General features: G+C 35.1%; 1 protein-coding gene across 3 annotated transcripts in view; it reads left to right on the forward strand.

Moving 5' to 3' along the window:
• LOC149807197 (DNA repair endonuclease XPF-like) overlaps positions 1 to 22,574 on the forward strand; it is a 93,158-nt gene that overhangs the window by 51,038 nt on the left and 19,546 nt on the right. For all 3 annotated transcript variants that reach the window (XM_089963448.1, XM_089963440.1, XM_089963456.1), the window contains exons 15-19: positions 5,085 to 5,234; positions 7,814 to 8,017; positions 18,318 to 18,455; positions 20,726 to 20,860; positions 21,565 to 21,651. In XM_089963448.1, coding sequence (XP_089819574.1) covers positions 5,085 to 5,234; positions 7,814 to 8,017; positions 18,318 to 18,455; positions 20,726 to 20,860; positions 21,565 to 21,651 — 714 coding nt within the window. The remainder of the gene's footprint in view (positions 1 to 5,084; positions 5,235 to 7,813; positions 8,018 to 18,317; positions 18,456 to 20,725; positions 20,861 to 21,564; positions 21,652 to 22,574) is intronic.

A 22,574-nucleotide genomic window follows, 5' to 3' on the forward strand; every position in this document is an offset into this window, starting at 1 on the left:
GTTAGATCTTGTATTGCTTTAAATGTTTGGTCAGATTCTTTGATTCCTTGTTATTTTTTTATTCAATAAATGTTTCGGTAAACTTATATGATTTGTCAGAAAAAAACCAACGATGCCTGTGGAAGTGATGACGCATATTTTCTGCATACTTTTACACTATACCATTTCTTGTAAGAACATCTTTTTCAGTTACCGATGTCTTATTTTTACGCCTTGTTGCAAGACTAATATAAAGTTATTTAAAAAAATATAGCAAGTCAAACATTTTTATATCATAAGTTTGATTTAAAAAAATGGATGAAAGTCAAGGAATCATTTTTCCCGGAGCACTCATAAAATCAATGTCATTGCAGTTAACTGTATTGTCAATAGCATCATCATCATCACTGATGGCCTAGCAGTAACATTCTGCACTTTCAATCCAGTTGTCACAGGTTCTATCTCCCACTTCTAGTCTTTCATAGGAGACTTATACCTATGGCCTGAGGGGCTTTCATGGCAGAGTGATATAAGATGCTTGTCTTGTGATACAGATCTGAGGGGCTTCCATGGCAGTGGTACAAGATGCTTGTCATGTGATTACTTGCCTCCAATGTGAAAGTGAGAATGTTGCCAGTTACTTGTGAAGGTCAGTGGTTCTACATAAGTGGTGTTTGGTGTCTCAAAAGGACTTGGATTATCGTCAGCAGTAAAACTGGCTGCCATATAAAGATTCTCTTCATCAGAAAATGGTGTAAAGGCCATAATGATCTACTGAAACCCCTGAGATCTCATGTCTAAATGACTTCAGCTGTTGGAGATAAACGTCCAATCAACAGAGGCTCCATGTGCCCAAGTGTACTAAGGTCCTTGCTTTTACATCACTTGCACATCTCACAGAGTGAGTTTGTGTCACAGATCAACCAATTTTTTTTGGTGGTCTTTCGGGGTTCTTCCTCCACCTAATATATTGTTAAAAAATCACCAAAAAAACCCAAATCAAACCACACTAAATCAACCAACTAATCAACTGTGGCCACAGCAGCAAAGGTACTAGTCAATCATTTTTGCCACAGCTATATGAGTTTATAACTTTTGACTCAAGTAATTTTTGTAGACCTTAGAATATCGTCAGTTATGCCTTTCTGACAGTTACCTAAAAGTCATCATCAGTTGGTGCAATTATATTTTTTAATGGTGTGCATATGAGATGGAAAAGACTTGAGCAATCCTGCATCACACACTGCCGAAAAGTTTACATTTTAGCTCACTTAAATTTTCTCTTAACAATGTTCATTGTTCCAGCTAGAACTGTTATAACTTATTCAAGCTATATTCACCAATATCTGGAGATATGCATCTGTAATAAATATTTGTAACAAAGTATGAGAGTGCATCAGTGTTTTTCAATGATGCATTTGAATTGAGCAACAACCACAATCAACAAACCAAGAAATAAAATTATTCACATTTCTCAGGCAGAAGTAGGGTATAATCATAATCTGCCAAAAGATTTTTAAATTTGCCAAATATTTTTTCCAACCATACTGATTCAGTGGACATATCACCAGAATGGACAGAAACAGACCAGAAGGTTAAAATCGATTTGATACAGCTTTTAAGTAGCTAAATTCATATTGGTTTAGTTAACTGTACACCCTTTATTGTCTTCCTTTTGATGAAATTTCTTACTGAAGCTAAGAAAATAATGTTGCACACATAAAAAAAGAGGCACACTTCAACTCATTATTGTTTTTATTATACTTCTCCATTCCAGCCTGTTCTTATGATCTTGTCCCCCCACATACTGTTTGTCTTGTTTATGATATGTATCTAAATTTCTCACTTACTTTTCCTACTACATGTACTATACAAATGTTCTGTGAATATGCAGATCAGTGTGAAACACAATGGGGAGACTAAATCCAAGATTGAAAACCTCTACATTTCTGGATGTATTCTGCTTGGATTCCATATTTCTGCACAAAACTCAAGAGTTCAGGACTCTTTGTACTAATTCAGTTACCACTGTAAACCTGTGCAAACACAATGATATCAAAATTCAGTAACTTAAAATTTTGAGTGCTCATGATCAAATTTGTATCAGTATAGACACATCTATGATGACAGCTTTTGTGAAAAGAAAACCATAACAGCAGCACCATTTTCTGGATCTATACAAATTTGAAATGTGTGCTTTCAATACTGCACCAAAGAGTCAGTAGCTGATTTCAGTAATGAGTCGTCCAAACTCGGGTCTGTAAAGGGACAGAAATTATGTTAATTAAACAATGTCCCTCACTTTTTTCAGTTACAAGTAGGACAGGCTCTCAAAAGATTGTTTTTACTAAATTTTACTTTCATTATCAACCAATCAGGGACAGTCAAACCCATATATACTCTATTTTAAATAATCTTCACTGATTTATAGTATGGTTCTCGTTCTTTCACATCTGTAGTAATGTGAGTCCTTTAACAACTCTCAATGGTTGTAAGCCTTTTTCGACCATGCTGAATGGACACACTGTAAGATAATGTTCAAGTAACAGAAATACCATGGGATAACCAGAGACCAATAAAATTGAATAGTCAAGTTATCTCCCCTGCAGGGATGTGGCCAGGATTTCAGGATGTACTCTAAAGTTTTGTGTGTGTGTGATTTACAATGAGGAAGTGGTGGCGGTGGGAATAGCCTAAATATTTGTCACTCTTTCTTACTGTTCCACTCTGTTACGGCTCTGTTGAAATCAAAATTCTCGAAGAGATGTCATCTCTAGTTGTATAGTGATTATTACTGTGATGTCATTGGGCATGGTCATGTGGTTGTGGTGGGGTCTTGGTTGGTATGGCATAAAGACCTTAGGCTTACTCCATATTTGACAGCTAATTATGATGTTGTCAAAAGAATTAAAAAATTTCTAACAATTCAGTTGGACTCGGATATTTGATTCATAGTCAATGAACAGGTTCTAAAATTGATGTGTTTATTTTGGAGCTATATTCCTCCATCACATTCAAGATTTGGATATACCAGAGGTGAAACTGGTATGGTTGCATCCTAAACTACTATCGTGGCTACTTCAAATGTTATTTAATGTGAGACTTTAATGCAAGAACTCATAGATTTTTGGGTTAAAAAAATTAATTTCTTCTCAAACAACTCAATTTGGTGCAGATTACATTGTTTTTTAATGATACGGTGAGAATTCTTGATGTGTAAAAATTGCGCAAGAAATGAACAACATCAGATCAGAAAATTACTACCACTGGGAAAATACTGATAGGAATATACAGAAATAATGATATAATTATGTAAGTAGAATATGTGGCGACAATACGAGTGCTAGTTCTACAACTTTGTGCAAAATACATCTTGTACAACTATTCTGTTGTTTCTAACAACACTGTAATATGGCAATAATTTCTGTCCACTTTTTACTTTAGTCCTCTGCTAATTAATAGTTTTAGATTTTACAACATTAAGCACATTTTACCTTTTGACAATAACACATAATTACAAATATTTAGATTGCAAGAAAATAGAAGTTACAATTTTATTAAAAGCACTGGTACCAGTAAGACTAAAGGAGATGGTAAAAAAAAAGAATCAGGATGAACAGATTAGTAGTGTAGTAAAGAATCCATAGATCAGAATGACATCAAGTATTTTTTCATCAATTTCATCATCAGTTAATGATACTGCTTAAAAATGTATTGTACTAGATAATAGACTTTTTTAGTTATCCATTTTGCAATACGAATACCAAATGATGGCTTGGAACGAAGTGCCAAAAGGTCTGCAGAAAATATCACCATGATCAAAATATACATAGGAAGAACTGAACACAAACAGGACAAATTTTATCCATCTTGCTTTGAGTTTACACAGATCAGTCAGTCTCTTATGTTTAATGTAATTTAATTTTTGCACATAGAGAGCATGTACATCATTTGGTCATACATCTGCATGATATAAAAGTTTGTCTCTTTATTCTTTTGTTGCTACAGTGGTTCTGCTAAATAGAGATCTTCACACTCTTAATTATGTTGTATGGGAATTCTCTGATGTTCCCTATGAGCATTAATCTGTTAATTGTTTCTTAATTTAATATGATCCTCCTCCTCTGTGTACGAATATTATTCTGTGCTGTGAACTCCTTTCATTGCCTGCTGTCTGAAACACCTATGCATAACTATCTTGAACAAGTTACTGCTCTTTATGGTTGTGCAATTTTCAACATCTCACATGTATGGCCCCATGGGTATTCTCTCTTGGATATCTCTGTTCCAAAAAGAACAGTTTTGAACCAGAGGTCTCGTTAGGATTTTAAAACTAAGAGTTCATGGCTCCCATTTTGGTAAAAATATGAGTCCCACCAAGAAAAGTTGCAGTTCTGCAAACTTACACAATGTACTCTTGATGACTGATTTGGATTTGTGGGGTTTAATGCTGTTTATCAGTATATGATATGCTATATATGGTGGCTAGTATATTTGGTGGAGGAAGAACCTGGGTATTCTTTGGGAGGAATCTCCAACCCCCTGGAAGCTACTGGCAAACTTTCTCATATACCCACCCTGGTTTATCTGAGGTTTAAACTCACATGGATGAAACGTGTGAGTCATCTGTAAGGGCAAGTGCCTCAGACTACTTGGCCACCCAGGGCCCTCACTCTTGATGACCAGAATGGTGGTATAATGTGGTCTTGGAGTTATAGACTACTTACATGAAAATCAGAAAAAAGCTGCTATGGTACTTTTTGGCCAAGAAAAAGCCTTCAATAGATTAGAACATAACTATGTACAAAAAGTTCAAGGAAGTGAATCTTTGGCAGAGTTCATGTTAGTGAAAACTGACAGAACTGGTTTTATGAGCAACATTAAAACAAAGTTTGTAAAAAGATAGGAAAAAAATATCTTACGGATTTTCTTTACTGGTAAGTGACCCTCATCACTAATTTCTAATTACTTATGTAAATTATCTTAAAATAACATATTGTAAAATAACATTACTAATATAATGGCAGTTTATTAAAAATGTGAATTGCAGGCACTTAAAAGTATATATTTTACCTATTGTAGCTAAAAACTGTTTCTTATTGTAGGAGAAAAAAGTTAAAGCAACAAAGAAGGGAAATAGCAAGGGAAAAACTAGCAAAGATGTTTCCAAGGAAACAGAATCAAGCTTGACCTTGACTCAAATGGTTCGCAACATAGAATCAGAAGACAAAGACAGAATTAAAAAAGAAAAAGAGGTTTGTTGAAGAATTTTGTTAAAAATTTCATTGTAATACATGTACATATATGTATGCATGAGTACGTAATTTGTAATAAAAAGATAAATATATTCATTGATGATCAGGTATTGTACTATTTTTTATATGCAGCAGTATCTTTTGTCTTTGCTCGATTGTTTCTTACACATTAAATAGTCAAAATGTATATGTCTTATTTAGGGCTGCACATTGAGATGTTGGAGCCCCATAGTAATCACCTTTTGAATCTATCAGTCTTTTTGTCAATTAATAGTTCTTCTGACCATAGTAACTCTGGCAACCCTTACAAACAAATGGATTTCATTTAACAGGTGAGTTGTTTGTTACATTTAAAGGTTTTCCTTTTCAGGTTGAATTTCGATGGAGTTATTGACTATTTTTGATCAATAAATAAATCTCTACAAGAGTAGCCATCAAAGAAACCATTCAAGATACTTTGATTTAGTCTGGTGTGTACATTGTCTCATATACCTAGATGTACCTTTTGTTTTGCCAACTCCAGTTAACATAGTTATGGCTCTTGACATTTAACTTCATATCTTCATGTGATTGTTGTTTGTAATAAGTATAGCTTAAGAAGCATTCAGTATATTCTGGTATGAACCTTTTCTCATAGAATTACCAGTCTTTTATAAGTTTTGTCTTCTCTACTCTAATTTGGAAATAAAATTTTGGAAGAACATTGCCTGCAAGACCCAAAGGCACTTGTATTTCCCATCTACTCCATTTTGACAGAGTTATGTCCCTTGTAAATCAGCTTCACATCTTCACATGCGATGTTGCTTGTAATCAGCATAGCAAAAGAACTAGTCAACATTTTCTGATGCAATTTGATGTAAGCATTGTTTCATTGACTCAGCTATACCTTTTTGTGGGTTTTGTCTCATTTATTTATATTTGAATAGAAATGTGATGAAGTGATGGATTAAAGTTTTATTCTTGCTTCACAGAATTGCAAAGTGATGAAGAAATTGTGAAACCCACAAGTAATTAGGGCTGCTTGCAATGAAGTAGTGGAATGCTTTAGTAATTACATTTTTGTGTCAATCCATCTGTCAACAGTTTTGGGTTTCCACAAGATAACGTAAATAAGAATTGCTAGATTTAAAATTTTCACAGCATTAAAGTGATGAAACCCTGAAAGAATTCAGTTTTCTATGTCAGCATTCCATGTCATCATTAGATTTTTTATGACTCCCCAAATGTCTTTTTTCCTAGCTTGGTTTCCCAAAACAAAGTTTCTCTGTTTAAGTCCTTGCTCGGCAAATTGTAATTAGTAGGGCTCTTGTTGATGCACTCATTATTAATAGTTCATGTTATCTTCTGTTTGAGATCATTTGAAAATACTGACTTGTTTAGGGTTTTACCCATCATTTGAAAATATTGACTTGCTAGGGTTTTACCCATCATTTGAAAATATTGACTTGCTAGGGTTTTACTCATCATTTGAAAATATTGACTTGCTAGGGTTTTACTCATTTGAAAATATTGACTTGCTAGGGTTTTACCCATCATTTGAAAATATTGACTTGCTAGGGTTTTACTCATCATTTGAAAATATTGGCTTGCTAGGGTTTTACTCGTCATTTGAAAATATTGACTTGCTAGGGTTTTACTCATCATTTGAAAATATTGACTTGTTCGGGTTTTACTCATCATTTGAAAATATTGACTTGCTATGGTTTTACCCATCATTTGAAAATATTGGCTTGCTAGGGTTTTACCCATCATTTGGAGCCATGGTAGCTCATTTGGTTTAGCATTGGACTTGTAATCCAAGGGTCACAGGTTGTTACCAGCCCAGAACAGGTTGGGTCGGCTGCTACTGAAAGGAAGTTAGCTTCCATTTCCTTGGCATGGTATAACCAACAGTGCATTTAAAATGCCATTAAAATTAACTAATGAAGAAAAGCAATACTTGATCTCTAATATCAAGGGTTATAGGGCAGCCCTACCCAACATGTTCAAAGTTTCAATGGCCATGCCATTTGGACAGACTCTCACTTAGCACACCTATTCAGGTATTTCAGGCAACTAAGACTGGTGTCTCACTTGCTAATTCTTAGATGGAATTCCTCTTGCATCTTGCAGTCTCTAACTAAACCCCCTATGAGCCATTAGGTGAAGCTTTCTTCGAGAACCTTACCCTCAAGCCAGTTTTCTCATTAGCATCTTTGTGATGAAAAAGTGGGCTTCATGGCCTGGCCACAGAACCAGGCTGTATTAAGTTCAATGGAAATTAAGAGTCAGCATCTTTCCCTTGCCATCATGTTTTTAGCAAACACCTGCTTCCACTGGTTGCTCCACTCCCAATTGATATTGCCAATCTCAGTAATAATTCTGGTGGGGATGATCTACAAAAATGTCCATACCTAGTTAAAGCTTAATGCTTTTATTTGGCAGCTTTTAAATGGGAGATAAAAAAATAGTAAATGTTATTTCCTCACCATTAAGTGATTGCCTGATTACGACTAATAAGCAAATTATCAAGAAAACTTTTTTCATCTTATTATTTTATTATTGTGCCAAAGTCTACTGAAGCTGTTTCTTTTTTCCAGGAGACCGATGAGAAATCAGGTGAGGTAAAGTTTCCTCATTCCTCACTAGATGCATACTTTGGGGTATTAGAGGAGCCAGTGACTGTGATCCACCCTCTCCATGGCTGCTCCGACCCATACAGCTTAATAAGGACGCTCCAGGAGGTACAACCCCGATATGTTGTACTGTATGATCCAGATATGGACTTTGTCAGGCAGCTGGAGGTAAGGTTATAGATAAAGGTATTGGAAAAATTTGAAAAACACTAAGGTTTGTCTTTGGTTTAGCATTCTTTCATAAATTGTATGCTCCTAATAAAAAAATAATAAGCATTATTTACTTTAAGGAAATGCTCTCTATGTCATATTCACTTAGCAATATTTCTGAAATGTTATTTGTGTGAGTCTTCCAGTGTCATTTCTGCCTCCTGTTGTGCATTGACTAGTACATCCTTTGTTAGACTGGACCTGGAAAAAATTGTGCAGGTCATGTTGAATAAAGATTGTATCTATTCAGGTCACTATGACCAGGCTGAAATTTCTATGGCAGGGTCTATTAGGTTGGGATTTTCTTTTTCTTATTTCCAGTTTCAGCTATAATGACATCCCATTCCCAGTTGCTCTGTACCAGTCCTAGACTGTTCATGCTGCACACAGTGAACACCCATAGATAACCATGTCCTGGCATGGCCTGACATTCAGCCTTGTTCACTATCCCACACAACATGTTTTACCACAGATCATAATAGACTTTATATCATGCCACTTTCATTTTTGAACAATAATGCTCACAAGTACCATCAATCTTTCTTGATCTGCTGATGTCTAGAGAAGACTCCCTGCATCAATCAATGCAGTTTTCTATCTTCCTACCAGAGTTTTGTTTGCTTCTACTAACTCCATCAGTGTCTGTTTAACAAATTCCCACATCCATCAGTGTCAGTTGAGAAAGATCAGCTGTCATGCAGACAACTGCATCATAAATGGTACAGTCAGTGATATAGAATATTGTTTTGGAAAGCAACTTAGGGACCCAAGTGTCCATTGGCCTTTCTTTTTGTATGCATGCCTAACATTAGATTTCAAATTGACTTTCTAAAAGAAGCACATGACATTTTTCCACACTGTTGTGTGATGAATCAACAGAGATTTGCAGGCCTGTGAATGTCAGAACCTGCCTTTCCACATGCCAGAAGACATTCATTGAAACATTATAGCTAATAGCCAGTAGGATCCATGTTGGGCTTGGTTTTAATGGCTGTTTTTCAGTACTCTTAACAAAACCTAGACCCATCCATCAAGAGCCCTGTTAACTGTCACACTTGAGAGTCAGTCTCTCATATGTCACATATGCTTAATGGAGCAGCTCACACTCAGTTTCATCTGCCATATCCATTTATCTACAGCTTGTGGAAAGATATTTCTTTCTCACCACATTCACTTTCCTAAAAGCTTTTACATTACCAGCACATGAAGAGAGCATGTATTCCACCTGTTTGTCATGTATGTCAAAATGTGTAAAAAAAAAGTCTGACTTAGCTAAAGACCTGTTGCTATGGTCACACATCTTTGTGGCCTTTTCAGATTGACCATCTGGATATACCCTGCAGGGTTCGTACGGTCTTTGAAGGTCTTTGAGAGTTTGGGAAAACTGAGGTAGCATTTTCAAGGCCTTGAAAGTTTGGGAAAATCGAGCATATTACCCTGAGGTCTTTAAAAGTCTTTGAAAATTGAAATAAACCCCAAAATTTGTAATTTCTTTCCAGAATCACAAATAAAATTATCCGAGGTTGTTAGATTCGGATGTAATCTAGTTATCCTGGTTTCGTTCTTTTGATGACCCGTTCAGTTTCATTGCCGCCGCAATAACAAAAGAGGCTTTGTTTGGCCATCCAAAGTTGGCCTCGGTGGCGACTTCAATAACACATGCACTCTTCATCAAAGCAAGACTGCTACACACTTCATCAAAGGAAGTCACAAATAAAATTGCCTAAGGTCGTTAGCTTTGGATGTAGCTGGTTTTCCTGGCTTCTTTCTTTTGACGAATCGTTCAATTTGATTGGACGAGTCCATCAGCTTTGGCCAATCAAAATGTTTATTACACTAATTCACTCTACGTAGTGCGCGAAAGTATTAACGTTCAAGGATTCAAAATTTGTTCAGTCGATTTACATCTTCAGTGTTTAAAAATGCCAGGTCTTTGCTCTTTCAACGATATCTGGCTTGAACAAGAGAAATACAAGGAATGGCTGCAAAAGGATAAATCATTTAAACGAAAGGCATTTTGTACATTGTGTAAAAAGACGATCAACTTGGCTTCAATGGGAGAAGGAGCCCTTACAAGTCATGCCAAAGGTAAGTTGCAAATTAGTAACTACATACTGTTCATTTAGTTGAACAAAGATGCAGAAGTATAAGCTATTGGTAGTTTTGGGCAAAATAATGGTAACTCATTACTTTTCAGGTATAAAATAAGATATTGTTTAGTTTGATGATTTGGGAGATATGGCAAAAGAGGGCCCGTTTAAATTTACTTATACCATCGGTTTATTTAACACGTTTGAGGGACAAAAATCATTTTCGAAAATTTTGTTCTACATAATAATGTTCCTTGGTTTAATATAGAAACATCCATTGTAATAAATTCAATTCACAGATAAACAGTTTCAAAGTGCACATGCGTACACTATAGTAGAGTTAAGCAAGAGTTGTTGTTCTTGAATTGCAAGTAAAAACAAAAATGGCATTAACGTGTGCTGTGAAGCTTTAACTGTACGAAGTCAAATCATTTGATTAGGTAAATAAAAAAAAAGGAATGAAAAAATGTGTTTCCAGTTGATGGAATGTACCCGTTGCTCATTGCCGACCCTCGACCTTTTTCCCCAGTGGTATAAAAATTTTTTTTTTAAAAATCACATTGCCGAAATTGATTTGTGTATCTATAGTCTGACTATACATCCCCGTTTGTTTGTACCCCTATATTTTATTTCACTTTTTCAGAAGCCATTTTTTAAATTGTAATTTGTGTCTTAATAGCGTTTCTTACTAGTATGTAAAACCGAATTAAAATTTACTTTCATACATCATGAAGTTATTTGTTTTCATTTAGATTCATTAAAATTCGGAAAATTAATGGATGAAGTTATTCAATCGGACAATCATCCCTTGAAATGCTTCAATAGAACAGATGACAGCCTTGATGAAGTGTTTTATTCTGTCCTTTCTAAAAGAAAGGAATATGTTGAACTTTGGAATGTTCTCCAGAAAATGTTGTTGTTGTCACATGGGCAGGCAACAGTGGAGAGAGGATTTTTTGTCAACAAACAGGTATCTGTTGAGAACCTCAGCAGAGAATGCCTCAGAGCTCAAAGACAATGAGAAAAGCAGGTGGACCTTTGGAAATCATCATTAGCAGTGAAATGATGACATATGCCTCCTCTGCAGGACATAAGTACCATGCCTATCTGGATAAGAAGAAAGCAGAGGAGAAGGATAAGAAGAAAAACCAAAAAGGAAAGAAATGGGAGTTAGCCTTGGATGAAGTGGAAGAACTTAAAGCCAAAAAGCTGCGTCTTGAAGCTGACATTGCCAGCCTACATGCTTCCTCTGTACAGAAAGCAGAAGAGGCGGAGTTAAAAGGACTCATTGTGCTTGTCACAGAGTCAAATGCTCTTAGGAGAAGAGCAGAGGAAAAGATGACAGTGGTGGCATCTCTTTCCAAAATGATTGAAGAGAAAAAAAAGCAAATATAATAATGCATTTAAAGCAGTGCTGATGTCTGTTAAGAGAACAATTTATTTTGTATTAAATCTGACATGTATGTTACATATTTCTGAAAAAATAACAAATGTTAACCTATCTTCCAGATCATTATAATGCTAATTTAGGAAATTAATTATAGTTTGACTTTAATCAGTAAACAATATTGTAGTATTTGGCATTCGTTGTTTTCTCATATAACCTGTATACACAATGTTAGCAAAAATAGGTCTTGGAAATCTCTGTTTGTGGTCTTTGAAAGTTTGGGAAAAGTCTTTGAATTTATCATTCATAGTTCAGTATGAACCCTGCCCTGACAAGAATCGTTTCAGCACAAGATTTACCAATAAATTCCTTGTTGCAAATTTGAGTACTCTTTGATGTTACTTCTACGGATGAAGAATCTGGAACCGCCTTCTTCTCCCTACCATGAGCTATTGCAGGAGATTGAGATATAGGTCTCTCTGCTACAACTGTGTTGACATGCAAGGCTACTGGATGACGATCACTGCCACAGTCTGTGCACTATATTACCTTCTTGTATGTACGCAGTAAATGCTTAGTTGATTCATAACACCTAAAACATATGCCATTCTCTTTCAGAAGTTTCTTACATTCTTCTAAAACAGTGCTATCGAACCCGTGGCCTGCAGGCTGATTTTAAATGGCCTGCCAGAGCTCTAGCAGCTATATAGTCATTGCTTTTCAGTTTTCTGCTGTGGCCCTCGGCTTCAAGAAAAACATTTTTCAGTGGCCCATGGTGTCAAAAAGGTTGGCCAGCACTGTTCTAAAGGTCTGGTCTTGAACCTCTGCACTTGGTCAGAGAGTGGCTTGTCTTGTTCAAGGGTAAATTTTTTTCTGGTTCAACATCATTCACATCTGAAAGTCATGACACCTGTGTTTTCTTCACTTCAAGGTGTCTGTTAGTGGTATTCCTAGGAGAGGTTTTCTTCCTTGTAGTAGGCGTGCTGGTGGTAGCCTTTTGTGAGAATCCAGGGTCATTCTTCATCTTGCTGATTTCGTGGATGAAGTCTGCAAAGAAGGAAAATGGTGTGGAAAGGAACATCATGGTATTTCTTGTAATTCAGGGTTTGTGTAGTCCACTTCTCATGTATTCCATAAGGAAGTTTCTTCACTATGGGAAGTACACCAGAAGACAAGTCATAATAGGCCAAAAGTGATTGGTATTTTGTGTTTTCCTTGGCAGTCTCAATTTAGGAAAGAATATCTGACAGTTCATAAAGTCTCTTATTGTCCTTATTAGTCAGTTTTGGAAAGATAGCCAATTTGTTTTTTAAAGCAGTTTCAACTATTTCTGGACAACCCTACCTCTCATCCAGATGCCTACAGATTCTTTGCAGTCCTCAAGGTGGGTTGTTCATGTTCAATGCTAAGTACATGTTTTGAAGATTCAGGACATAACCACTTTACTAATAGGTCTATTTCTTCATTTGCAGTGACGTGTAATTCACTCATGATATTGAGAAAACAGGCCTTCCAAACTGCATAAAATTCTGGTCGATCATTGTAGCTAGAAATACGTGAAAGGAGCAAGTCTTTCTTGAAATGGAAAGGAATAATCTCCAAAGTGATACACCATATTACTGTGGTCGAACTGCAGATAGAGCATAATCAACTCGTTCATTATCAGGATAGAAGGCAGGTGTTCAAGAAGCCTCCAATCTGCCTCTAGATCTGCCTTCTGACATACCATTGTAGTCTTTGACAATTTTTCCTTTTCTTTAAGAAGTGCTTGTAGTTTGTGTATAATCTACTTCCTTCTTGGCAAACTCTATATGTGTTCATGCAGCATCTGCCTTCATGTGCTTTCTTGCTAGCAGGGAACTTAAGTTGATGTAGTCATACTAGTTTTTGACCCTCCTATGTATTTGGAAGTGTTAGAATGAAGCTCTAGTTTTTCATTAGGAACCATAGATTATGAATCAGTTATCTCCTGGTTCCACAGAATCGATTAATCAAGCAACTTTGCACAGTGTTTGCACTATACTGCCTTTCCTCAGAAGGAATTACAGTTTGGTATAAACCCTTGAGATCCCCAGTACTCAAGACACAAGACAACGTGTTCAGTACAAGTCCCAAAGAAATCCAAAAACTGAAGGCGATGACATGTCTGTTATAGCTTATAGAGTGTTGATGTGTCGACAGGCTTTTGTTGAATTGCAGGTTTGAATTCATTATAAATTCCAGTGAATGTCACTATCCAAGAATTTTACAAAACACAATTTTTTATTTCCAGAGAATATAATCACTTGAATTTAATAATTTGAAGAAAAAAATTCATCCCAATGTTAAAGCATGAATGACCAAGTCATTATAATTACAAGATTGTATAGTTCTTTACTTGACCTCAGGTCATAATTAGCGTGTACTAAAGCTACCCATTACCTAATGGAAAATAACCTAGAATGATCCTGATGTTTACAAAATCAAAACCATAACTTAGATTACACTCAGAAAATTCCAAAAAATTTGACCAAGATAAACATATTTACTTCTTCTGTTAATAATTATCCTGATATTAAGCCGATACAAAGAGGGAAAAATTTAGCTATGTGTGTGTTGTTTACACAAAATAAAATAAAAAAGTCGATCAGGTCAAGCAAAAATGAACTCAATTCTGGACAAGGTCAAGTCCAGCATACAATGTTACATTACAATAACATGTAATGAAATAACATTTTTAAAAAAAACTAACAAACAAACAGTTAAATATACATAACAGAATCCACAGCTAGCTGATATCCTTCTCTGAATATTTAAGGAGAAAAGATAAGCCCCAAATACTATAAAAGGCTACTACTCCATAATTTCGAACACTTTCAGATATCATAGCATATTGGTCTTGATAAAGATCTATTAGACAATTTTAAATTAGACCAAAATCACTCAGTCTGTTTCCAAAATGGAATCCCTCATGGGTTTTGACTTGGCTTAATTCAAATCATTTCATACCTTTAGCTAGAACTTTACAGAAGCTTCTATCATACAAGAGATGCTTTCTGATAGCCTTAGCTTTGACATGCATGGAGAGCAAGTTACATGTCCTTCTAATGTTAGTTACTTAGTTAGTCCTCTTCATCCCATCTGGGACATAAGGCTACAGTTATCTTCTGCCATCTACTTCGGTCTTGAACAATGACTTGTGCCTTGCCCTAGGAAAGCCTATCTATTCCAGCTTGGTCATCACTGTCTTTTGCCATGTTGTCTTTGGCCATCCACATTTGTGCTTACCAGCTGGTGTCCTAATGGATCCAAACTATCTCCAGCTCAGATCAGATGGTTTTATGGTCATTATAAGGCAAGCAGGCATTTTAGCCCAGAATAGGCTGATGTCATTGGATAATCAAAGAATCATCATATGCTCCCTTTATTCAATGGATATCTTGAGGAAAGCAACCATGTAAAACCCTGACTGCATACTCAAGCATTGCCTGAAGTGCACAGAGAATATATGTGGTACAAGAAAACGTCTCTTTCTTTCCAGGTGTATACTAGGAAAGAGGATATCACCCTGCAATCCCTTTGTTTATGGCTAAAGTGGGCTATTTCTTCAACATACTCTGAAGTATAACAGAAATTAGATTTGTCTCATAAAAAATTTGACTTATGAACTTAGAGCAATCTCTGTGTGACTCACTTCCAAATGTAATGTTTCAATCCAAGACATAACAGAAACTTAAAATTGGCTATATCTAGTGGTAGCCAAAGGGAGGTAATTGGTAAGAGTTATTCCCTTGTCTGTGTTGTACATAGACAGAAAAGACAAAAATTTTGTCTCTATTCAGGAAAGCTGGATGGGGGAGGTAGGAAACTTCTTGTCCTAATGTTAATATGATCTGGTAAGTATTCTCAGAGAAACATGATTTACTTTAAAATTTGCTTTGTCGTTTAATTGGAACATTTCAATTTATAAGCATTTCCCTAGACCCCTTTGATTTCCACAGTCCTGTATATAGAGTGGCATCTAATCCTGATTGCTCCTCTGAAGTGGGAAAAATAATGAACTACTTTTGCAGCAGAGATTCCCGGGTAGATTCTGTCATCGTCCAAAAGATGGTAAACCCGCACACATGGTTGTTCATATCAAGCCTGCCCTTAGAAATCAGCATTTCTCAGAATGTGTTAGACAGAATTGCTGTGGGGGGAAATGGAGAGTTTTCTTAAAATGGTGTGAACAAAAAAAAATCTCTCCCTTTAAAGGCTCATTACCATTACCACAGATAGCAAATTTCTTCCTTTGGCTTTTTGAGTTGAACAAGTTAGTTCCTATGACTTCTTTCTTTCTTGCAAATTTTGACTTGTCTCAGCCAATGTCTTTGACCCTTTGAGCAAAATGGAATCTTCTGTAGGTTTTGATGTGGTTGAATGAAACATGTTCCAGTCACCATCTACCATGACTCACATCTTGTGCAAAACCTACTAATTAGTGATTCTAACTACAGCAGGAAGAATCAGAAATACATGCCATGTTTGTCAACCTAAACAAGTTACAGTTCTGCCATGATGGCTCAGTTTTGTTCATGATGGCGCCTGCTTTCATTGCCAGGAACAGGTTCCCAGTCATTGGGAATTAGTTCTGTGCCTTGAAAGCACTGTCTTCTTTTCACCCTTTGTCCTGAAGGCATCTACAAGACCCCCATCAGGGCTCTGAAGTGACAACTTAAGCTAACTGAACCCATTAGAAGAGGGCGATTTCTTTTGTTCCTACCACTCAAAGAAGAAAGGGATGATATTTCTGCTCAGGTTCTTTGATCCTGGATATATTCGGTTATCAGCTCAGCCTGCAAGGAACTAACCAAAGACTTGATGAATTCTAACATATATAGATTCACAAGGTTAGGATGGTTGTCACTTAGCATTTGAGCTCAACTGCTCCACAACTGACATCGTCCAAACTGTTGGATGTAGGGCAGAGAAATCATTATATTGCTTTTACTTGAAAAACCTTTCATCCAAAAGGCTCAATTTTTAACCTGGTGGGACCTACAGCCATTATCTTGACAGTGTACTGACCCTTTTCCTCACTGTTTGATATTTTTATCTCATAATCTCATTGATTTACCTAGCTTTTTCATCATTGTCTGATATTTGTATCTAAAAATCTCATGGGTTAAGCCAGCTTTTCTCTCTTGTGAAAGTTAGTTAATGTTCATTATATATAAGTATATTTTATATGAAATTTATCGAAGTCCTGAGTATCATATTGTATTTTTAACATGTTTTCATACAATTCACATGAAATTAAAACAAGTTTGACATTTAGTTTATCACATAACGTTAGGGGTTTCACATTAATCTGTTATGTAGTTTTATGTCAGTGCTAATTGGCATTGCTAATTGTTATTCCAGAGTGTGACAAACAATTTGTATGACTTTATATTATTACACTATAAAGAAGACATAGATGTCAAACTCAGTTCTGAAATACACTTCATCAGCAAAAGTTCTCATTGAATGCTGTTGTCAGAACTTATAAAATCTAGAAGACTGAAATTCTGGCATGAGTAGTGAGAAGAAACATATTGGCTAAGATGGCTGGCAGTTTGGTAAATGACATTTAGATGTAAATTTATCAACAAGTTTCTTGTTCTTCTTGGCTTTAGAAACACAAGACAGTAAATGCATTTTTTTATTTCTGTTTGTCCCTACTGTTCTTGTATGCCATTTTTGTTAATCTTGTTTCAGATCTGGTATTATCTTAAATCTGTTCCATCAGCTTTCAATTCAGGATGAAATAAAATTGCCAGTTTATTAGTGTTTTGATGTTATTGAGGAGCTTTTAAATGTGGTTATTTTTTCTTAACAGCGAGTCAGTTTTTTCTTTTAAAATCTTTAGTTCTAGGCCTAAATGTTATTGCAGACCATAAAACTGTAATTTAATGAAGAATGTGTCTGTATTTACTGACCCTGTCCCAAATCAAATAAGGGAGTTGGAAAGGGGAATGAAACAATATTTCACCTTAAATGCTTCAGTCGATATAAGTGATGTCTTTTATGAGTCATAATGGTATCAAAGTTCAGGTGATATATGCACATTTACTGAAGAAAGTGGAGAAAAGCGATGCCTTTTATAAATACTATTGGTAACAGAGTTCAGGTGACGTAATACATACATTTACTGAGGATAGTGGAGATGTGTTTGTAATCATTTCTGTCAATAAGTTGTACTGTCTATACTTGCTCATAAATCGAATCCAGCTGCAAACGGCACAGATCCAGATGTGCAATTGCATAATGTGCTGGCATGTATGGATCTATGCATTTTGTTGGGACTAATCAGGAGAAAAAACAGCATAGACTCTGGTCTGCCAGCACATTATGCAACAAAAGATCAGGGTCTTGGTTCTTTACATTTAGACCGGAAATAAGTTAGTATACATGGTACTGTGATGCTGGCATATTTATAAAGAAACTGGGACTCTGATTACACTACTTCAGTGAGTACTGATGTTGTTTGTTTTACTATATGAAGACAGTTGTGATGATTTCTTTATGCTTTCGAGTTATGTACTGCTTTTCATTCTATGCTATCTAATGTTTAAATTTACATGTATTTTTGAAATTCCGTTTTGCTAATTTGGCTCTTTTCTTTATATTCTAAAAATCGTGTTGATTTGACTTATTAGGCCCACACATGTAGGAATGATGATGACTGTTTTGTGATAAGAAATAATTCTTGTTAGTGAAGATAAATGCATAAACACGGACTTGCTACTCAGAAGTCCTGTCATGTACCATGTTTCAGGTATACCGTGCCAGCAACCCTGGTCAACCACTGAGGGTCTACTTCCTTATGTACACAGGTTCAGTTGAGGAGCAGAAGTACCTGACCACCCTGCGTAAGGAGAAGGAAGCTTTTGAATACCTCATCAAGGAGAAATCTGTGTGTATTACAATATGTAACAAAGTCAATTAGAATATATGTTAAACATGTCTTTGGCAGCTACCTATGGGAAAAACCAAACTGGCCTCTTAAAACAGGTGTCCTCTGAATGGAGAGTCAAATATCAAATTATATTTTTTTACAAATATTGTGCATCAGCTACTGTTATTATTATCATTATTAATAAGATTAGAGAAACCATTTTATCGTCAACTCCTGCTACATAAGACTCCAGAGCAAATTCTTGCAGGTTTTAGGGTTGTCTTTAAACTCATTTGTATGATTACTGTGTAATATTCTTATGTTACATGATTAGACTTGAATAAACAGTAACACAAGAAAGAGTGAAAACAACAAGCTTTGAAAAATTTAACAAATAATTTATTTCCCTGGAAAAATACTGTAAAAATGAGAGGAAAAAATAAGGGCTAGTCTTGCAGTTCTCATTCATTTGGTTTTGGCTCAATTTCTTGCCTGACAGGCGAGTTTCAATTAAAAATTTCATAATTCCAGTTCAAACTTTTCCCTTTCATGAATTTTCATTTTAAAAACAAACCTTTTTAAAAACAAACCTTTATAAAAACAAACCTTTTTAAAAACAAACCTTTATAAAAACATTAATCCTAGAACACAATCATTGTCCTGGCAGAAAAGTGCGGTAGGAGCACAACACCAGTCAGATGTCAAATTTTGGAATGCCTTGGATTTTTCCAGCAGATTTAGCTTGTTTACAACCACCCTGTGCAGTATACATACATCAGCAGAATCTGGTACATCAATGACATTTCCAAAATAAATTCTTTTAGTCAAACTTGTTGACTGCATTGTGTTGTGTATCAACAGTCAAACAGGAAGAAATAGACAGTTACAGGGAGTATGTATCAGCCAAATGGTTAGTACTCATTTATGTCAGTTTGTCATGGCCAATGAAGAATTATACATTTTTCCTTGGAAAGAAAAAAGTTACATTTGGAAACATTTTGCTTTAGAAAAATGGATTGAAGAATAAACAAAATGGACAAATCTATTCGCACACTGTAAATTAATTTATCAGTATACAGGAAACATTACTTTCTTGATGAGTCATCTCTCCAAGAAACAAGCTGCTAAAACTAGTACACTGAAAGCTGGCACTGCTCCTGGAAATAAGCCAACTTTAGCACAAGTTCTAAACAGATAACAAATACTGGCATTTAATTCATTGTGAGCCTCTACAGTATATAAAGCAGTATTTTACTATTTATTGAATGACTAGCACCCCCATTTTGACTCTTTTAACATACCATATAAACAAAAATGTAAAAAGCATGCTGTATTAAAGCTTATGTTACATGTGAAGCCATATATCAACTTATTAGACTCTGCTTCATATTTCTTAACAGACGGCATCATGAATCACATTTATTTGTAATTTTTAGACTAGTACTTCATTGAGAGATAATGCTGTAAAACTTTGATCACTCTAACATCAGTTAATTTAATATGCAGCATCATTCCAATGACTTAGTCCCAGCATAAAATCTTCTCATGACTGCAACCTTAAAACCTCAAATAAACTAAGACTCAAAGAACTGTACCATATTTAGTAAAGATATTTACATATAACTCTATATATCTCCAAGTCTCTATATTTCATATAACGCTATATATCTCCAAGTCTCTATATTTCATATAACGCTATATATCTCCATGTCTCTATATTTCATATAACTCTCTCTCTCTCTCCCTCCCTCTCCCCCTCTGTATATATGTATCCATGTCTATATTTTATGTAGCTAAATGTGTCTTCCTTTGAATTCATTAAGAAAATACTGCCAAACTCCAAATCCACTCAAACCGATTGTTCATCATCCAGGAATCTCTGCTCTTCAGCAGAATAAACATCATGATCTACATAATTATACCTTAATTTTTTATTTCTTGTTTGATTCAGACCTTTTAAATTCTAAATATTGCTTTTACAGCTCCTACATTTGTATGCATGCCAAGATCATTTGTTGTAAAAAGTATAATTTGCTATAAGAATTGGTCAATTGGCACCATTCAAATGAAAGGAAATGTTCACACTTGATGTCTGCAATATGACAGCCTCTTAAAAGAATTATAGGTTGATTTGAAAGTTCCAAAATGTATGGTGACCAAAATATTGATTGGAATTAGGATGCCCCTATAGCCAAGATAAATTATTGATAATGAGTACTTGATCATTAAATGAAGAAAGATTTGTTCATTTCTTCCAGAATCAAAAGATCTTTTCATTTGATTTGTAGACAATGGTTATTCCAGAAGAAAGAGAAGGTAAAACAGAAGTGGATCCTTATCTTTCAAGGGACACAACCCCAGCTAATGCTACAGTCAATACCAGGAAAGGAGGAGGTGCTGCTGATGCACCAAAGCAACAAAAGGTGATCTGATTTTGTAAATATTTGCTTCAAACCAGTTATCAATGAGCAGAAAAAATATTTATTTACAGGAGAATAATCAATATCAAAAAATTATGCTGGTATTATGAAGGATGCATTATTATAAATCTAGTGAGTAACCATTGACCTATTCAATACACACAACCTGCCTATTAGCATGTTAGATTTGAAAATATTCAAGTTTTTCTTATAAAAATTCCCTTTCAAAATTCAATGCTAAATATAGATTGAAAATGTTTTCAATCCTGGCTGGAATATGAATTGGTACATAGGGCATAGTGTAAATTCTAGTTCTAATGTTTTACAGATATACAGTAGTTTATGTATATTGACAGGAAATATGGATAATTGAAAGTTGAAATCACTTAAATATACTATTACATCATGTTCACAGATAATGTTAAGAAAACTATGCAATTTATTACAAAGACCTGTTTTGTGACCAATTTGCTTCAGATCTAGTGAAAAACAATTTATTTTATTTATCCTTTTTTAATCCATTGTACATTTTTAGATCTTGTAGGTAGAACGTTTCTGGAAGTTTTGGCTTTTAAAAAGCAACCTAAAGAGGACAAATACCATCATGTACACTTATTATTTTTGGTAAATGCTATGTTAATTATGTTCGTACAGGAACTTAAACACTTCATTCAAAGTAACAAAATACATTTATTTCATCTATCTAGGTGATTGTTGACATGAGAGAGTTCCGCAGCGAACTGCCATCTCTTATTCATCGTAGAGGAATAGAGATTGAGCCAGTCACACTGGAGGTTGGTTTAATTAAGACTGAGAACTTATATAAAGTTAACAGATTACATTTTTATCTTTAAATTTTGAGAAACTTTCAAACCTTTTTCAGTGTAATTTGATTAATTATACTGTATTAACTTGATTATATGTTCACTTGACATTAAGTTTCCGCCCCTTAAGTTGGGGTGTATTTTGCACATCAGATCCATCGGAAGGGGTGTCATCATCCTTGACTCAGAGTTGCACTTTCGAAAAATAAACAAGACACACTGGATTTATAAGAAGAGATGAGATGAGACAAGATGAGACAAGTGTAAAATAAGTTATATTATTGAGTGGAATATGTCACAAATAAATTGACAAATTACATTTTGTCCATGTTTGTATCATAAAATCCATAGAAATAAATAATACTTGACATTGGAAATTAATTTATATGATAAATCCATGTATTCATTTATAGGCCACATACTAGTATAAAAATAGTTGCTCCAAATGAGCCCATTCACAATATCCCATAATATTTAAATCCAACTGTAACCTTTTTGTGATTTTCAGTGGATATATTTTCATTTTTTTCTTCAAAGTTTGTATACTTTTTTTTTCTGATCTGGTCAGAAGCACACAGTATTGGTAAGCAATACATTCAGGCAGTATTTTGTATTGCAGGCATTGGTTGAATAGTCTCATTTGTGTTTTTATGGGAGTTGTAGTTTAGTTTTGCAAATTTCATGGTTGATATTTCCCATTTTTTGATCATATTGTCTTCTCAGAATATAAAGAAAAGGTGCAAGAAATTCTTGGTTAGAAATGCTTGGTTAGAGAGAACTTGGTCTTAGCACACAAAATTGCCTGCTGCTCTGATTCTAGCTGGAATGTCATATACTCAACAAGTTGAGGCTACAAAATGATCCTACAGTTTCATGGTGGACTGACACAAAAA

Source organism: Sinohyriopsis cumingii, chromosome 1, assembly GCF_028554795.1.
Source record: "Sinohyriopsis cumingii isolate HCF-2022 chromosome 1, ASM2855479v2, whole genome shotgun sequence".
Taxonomy (NCBI): Eukaryota; Metazoa; Mollusca; class Bivalvia; order Unionida; family Unionidae; genus Sinohyriopsis; species Sinohyriopsis cumingii.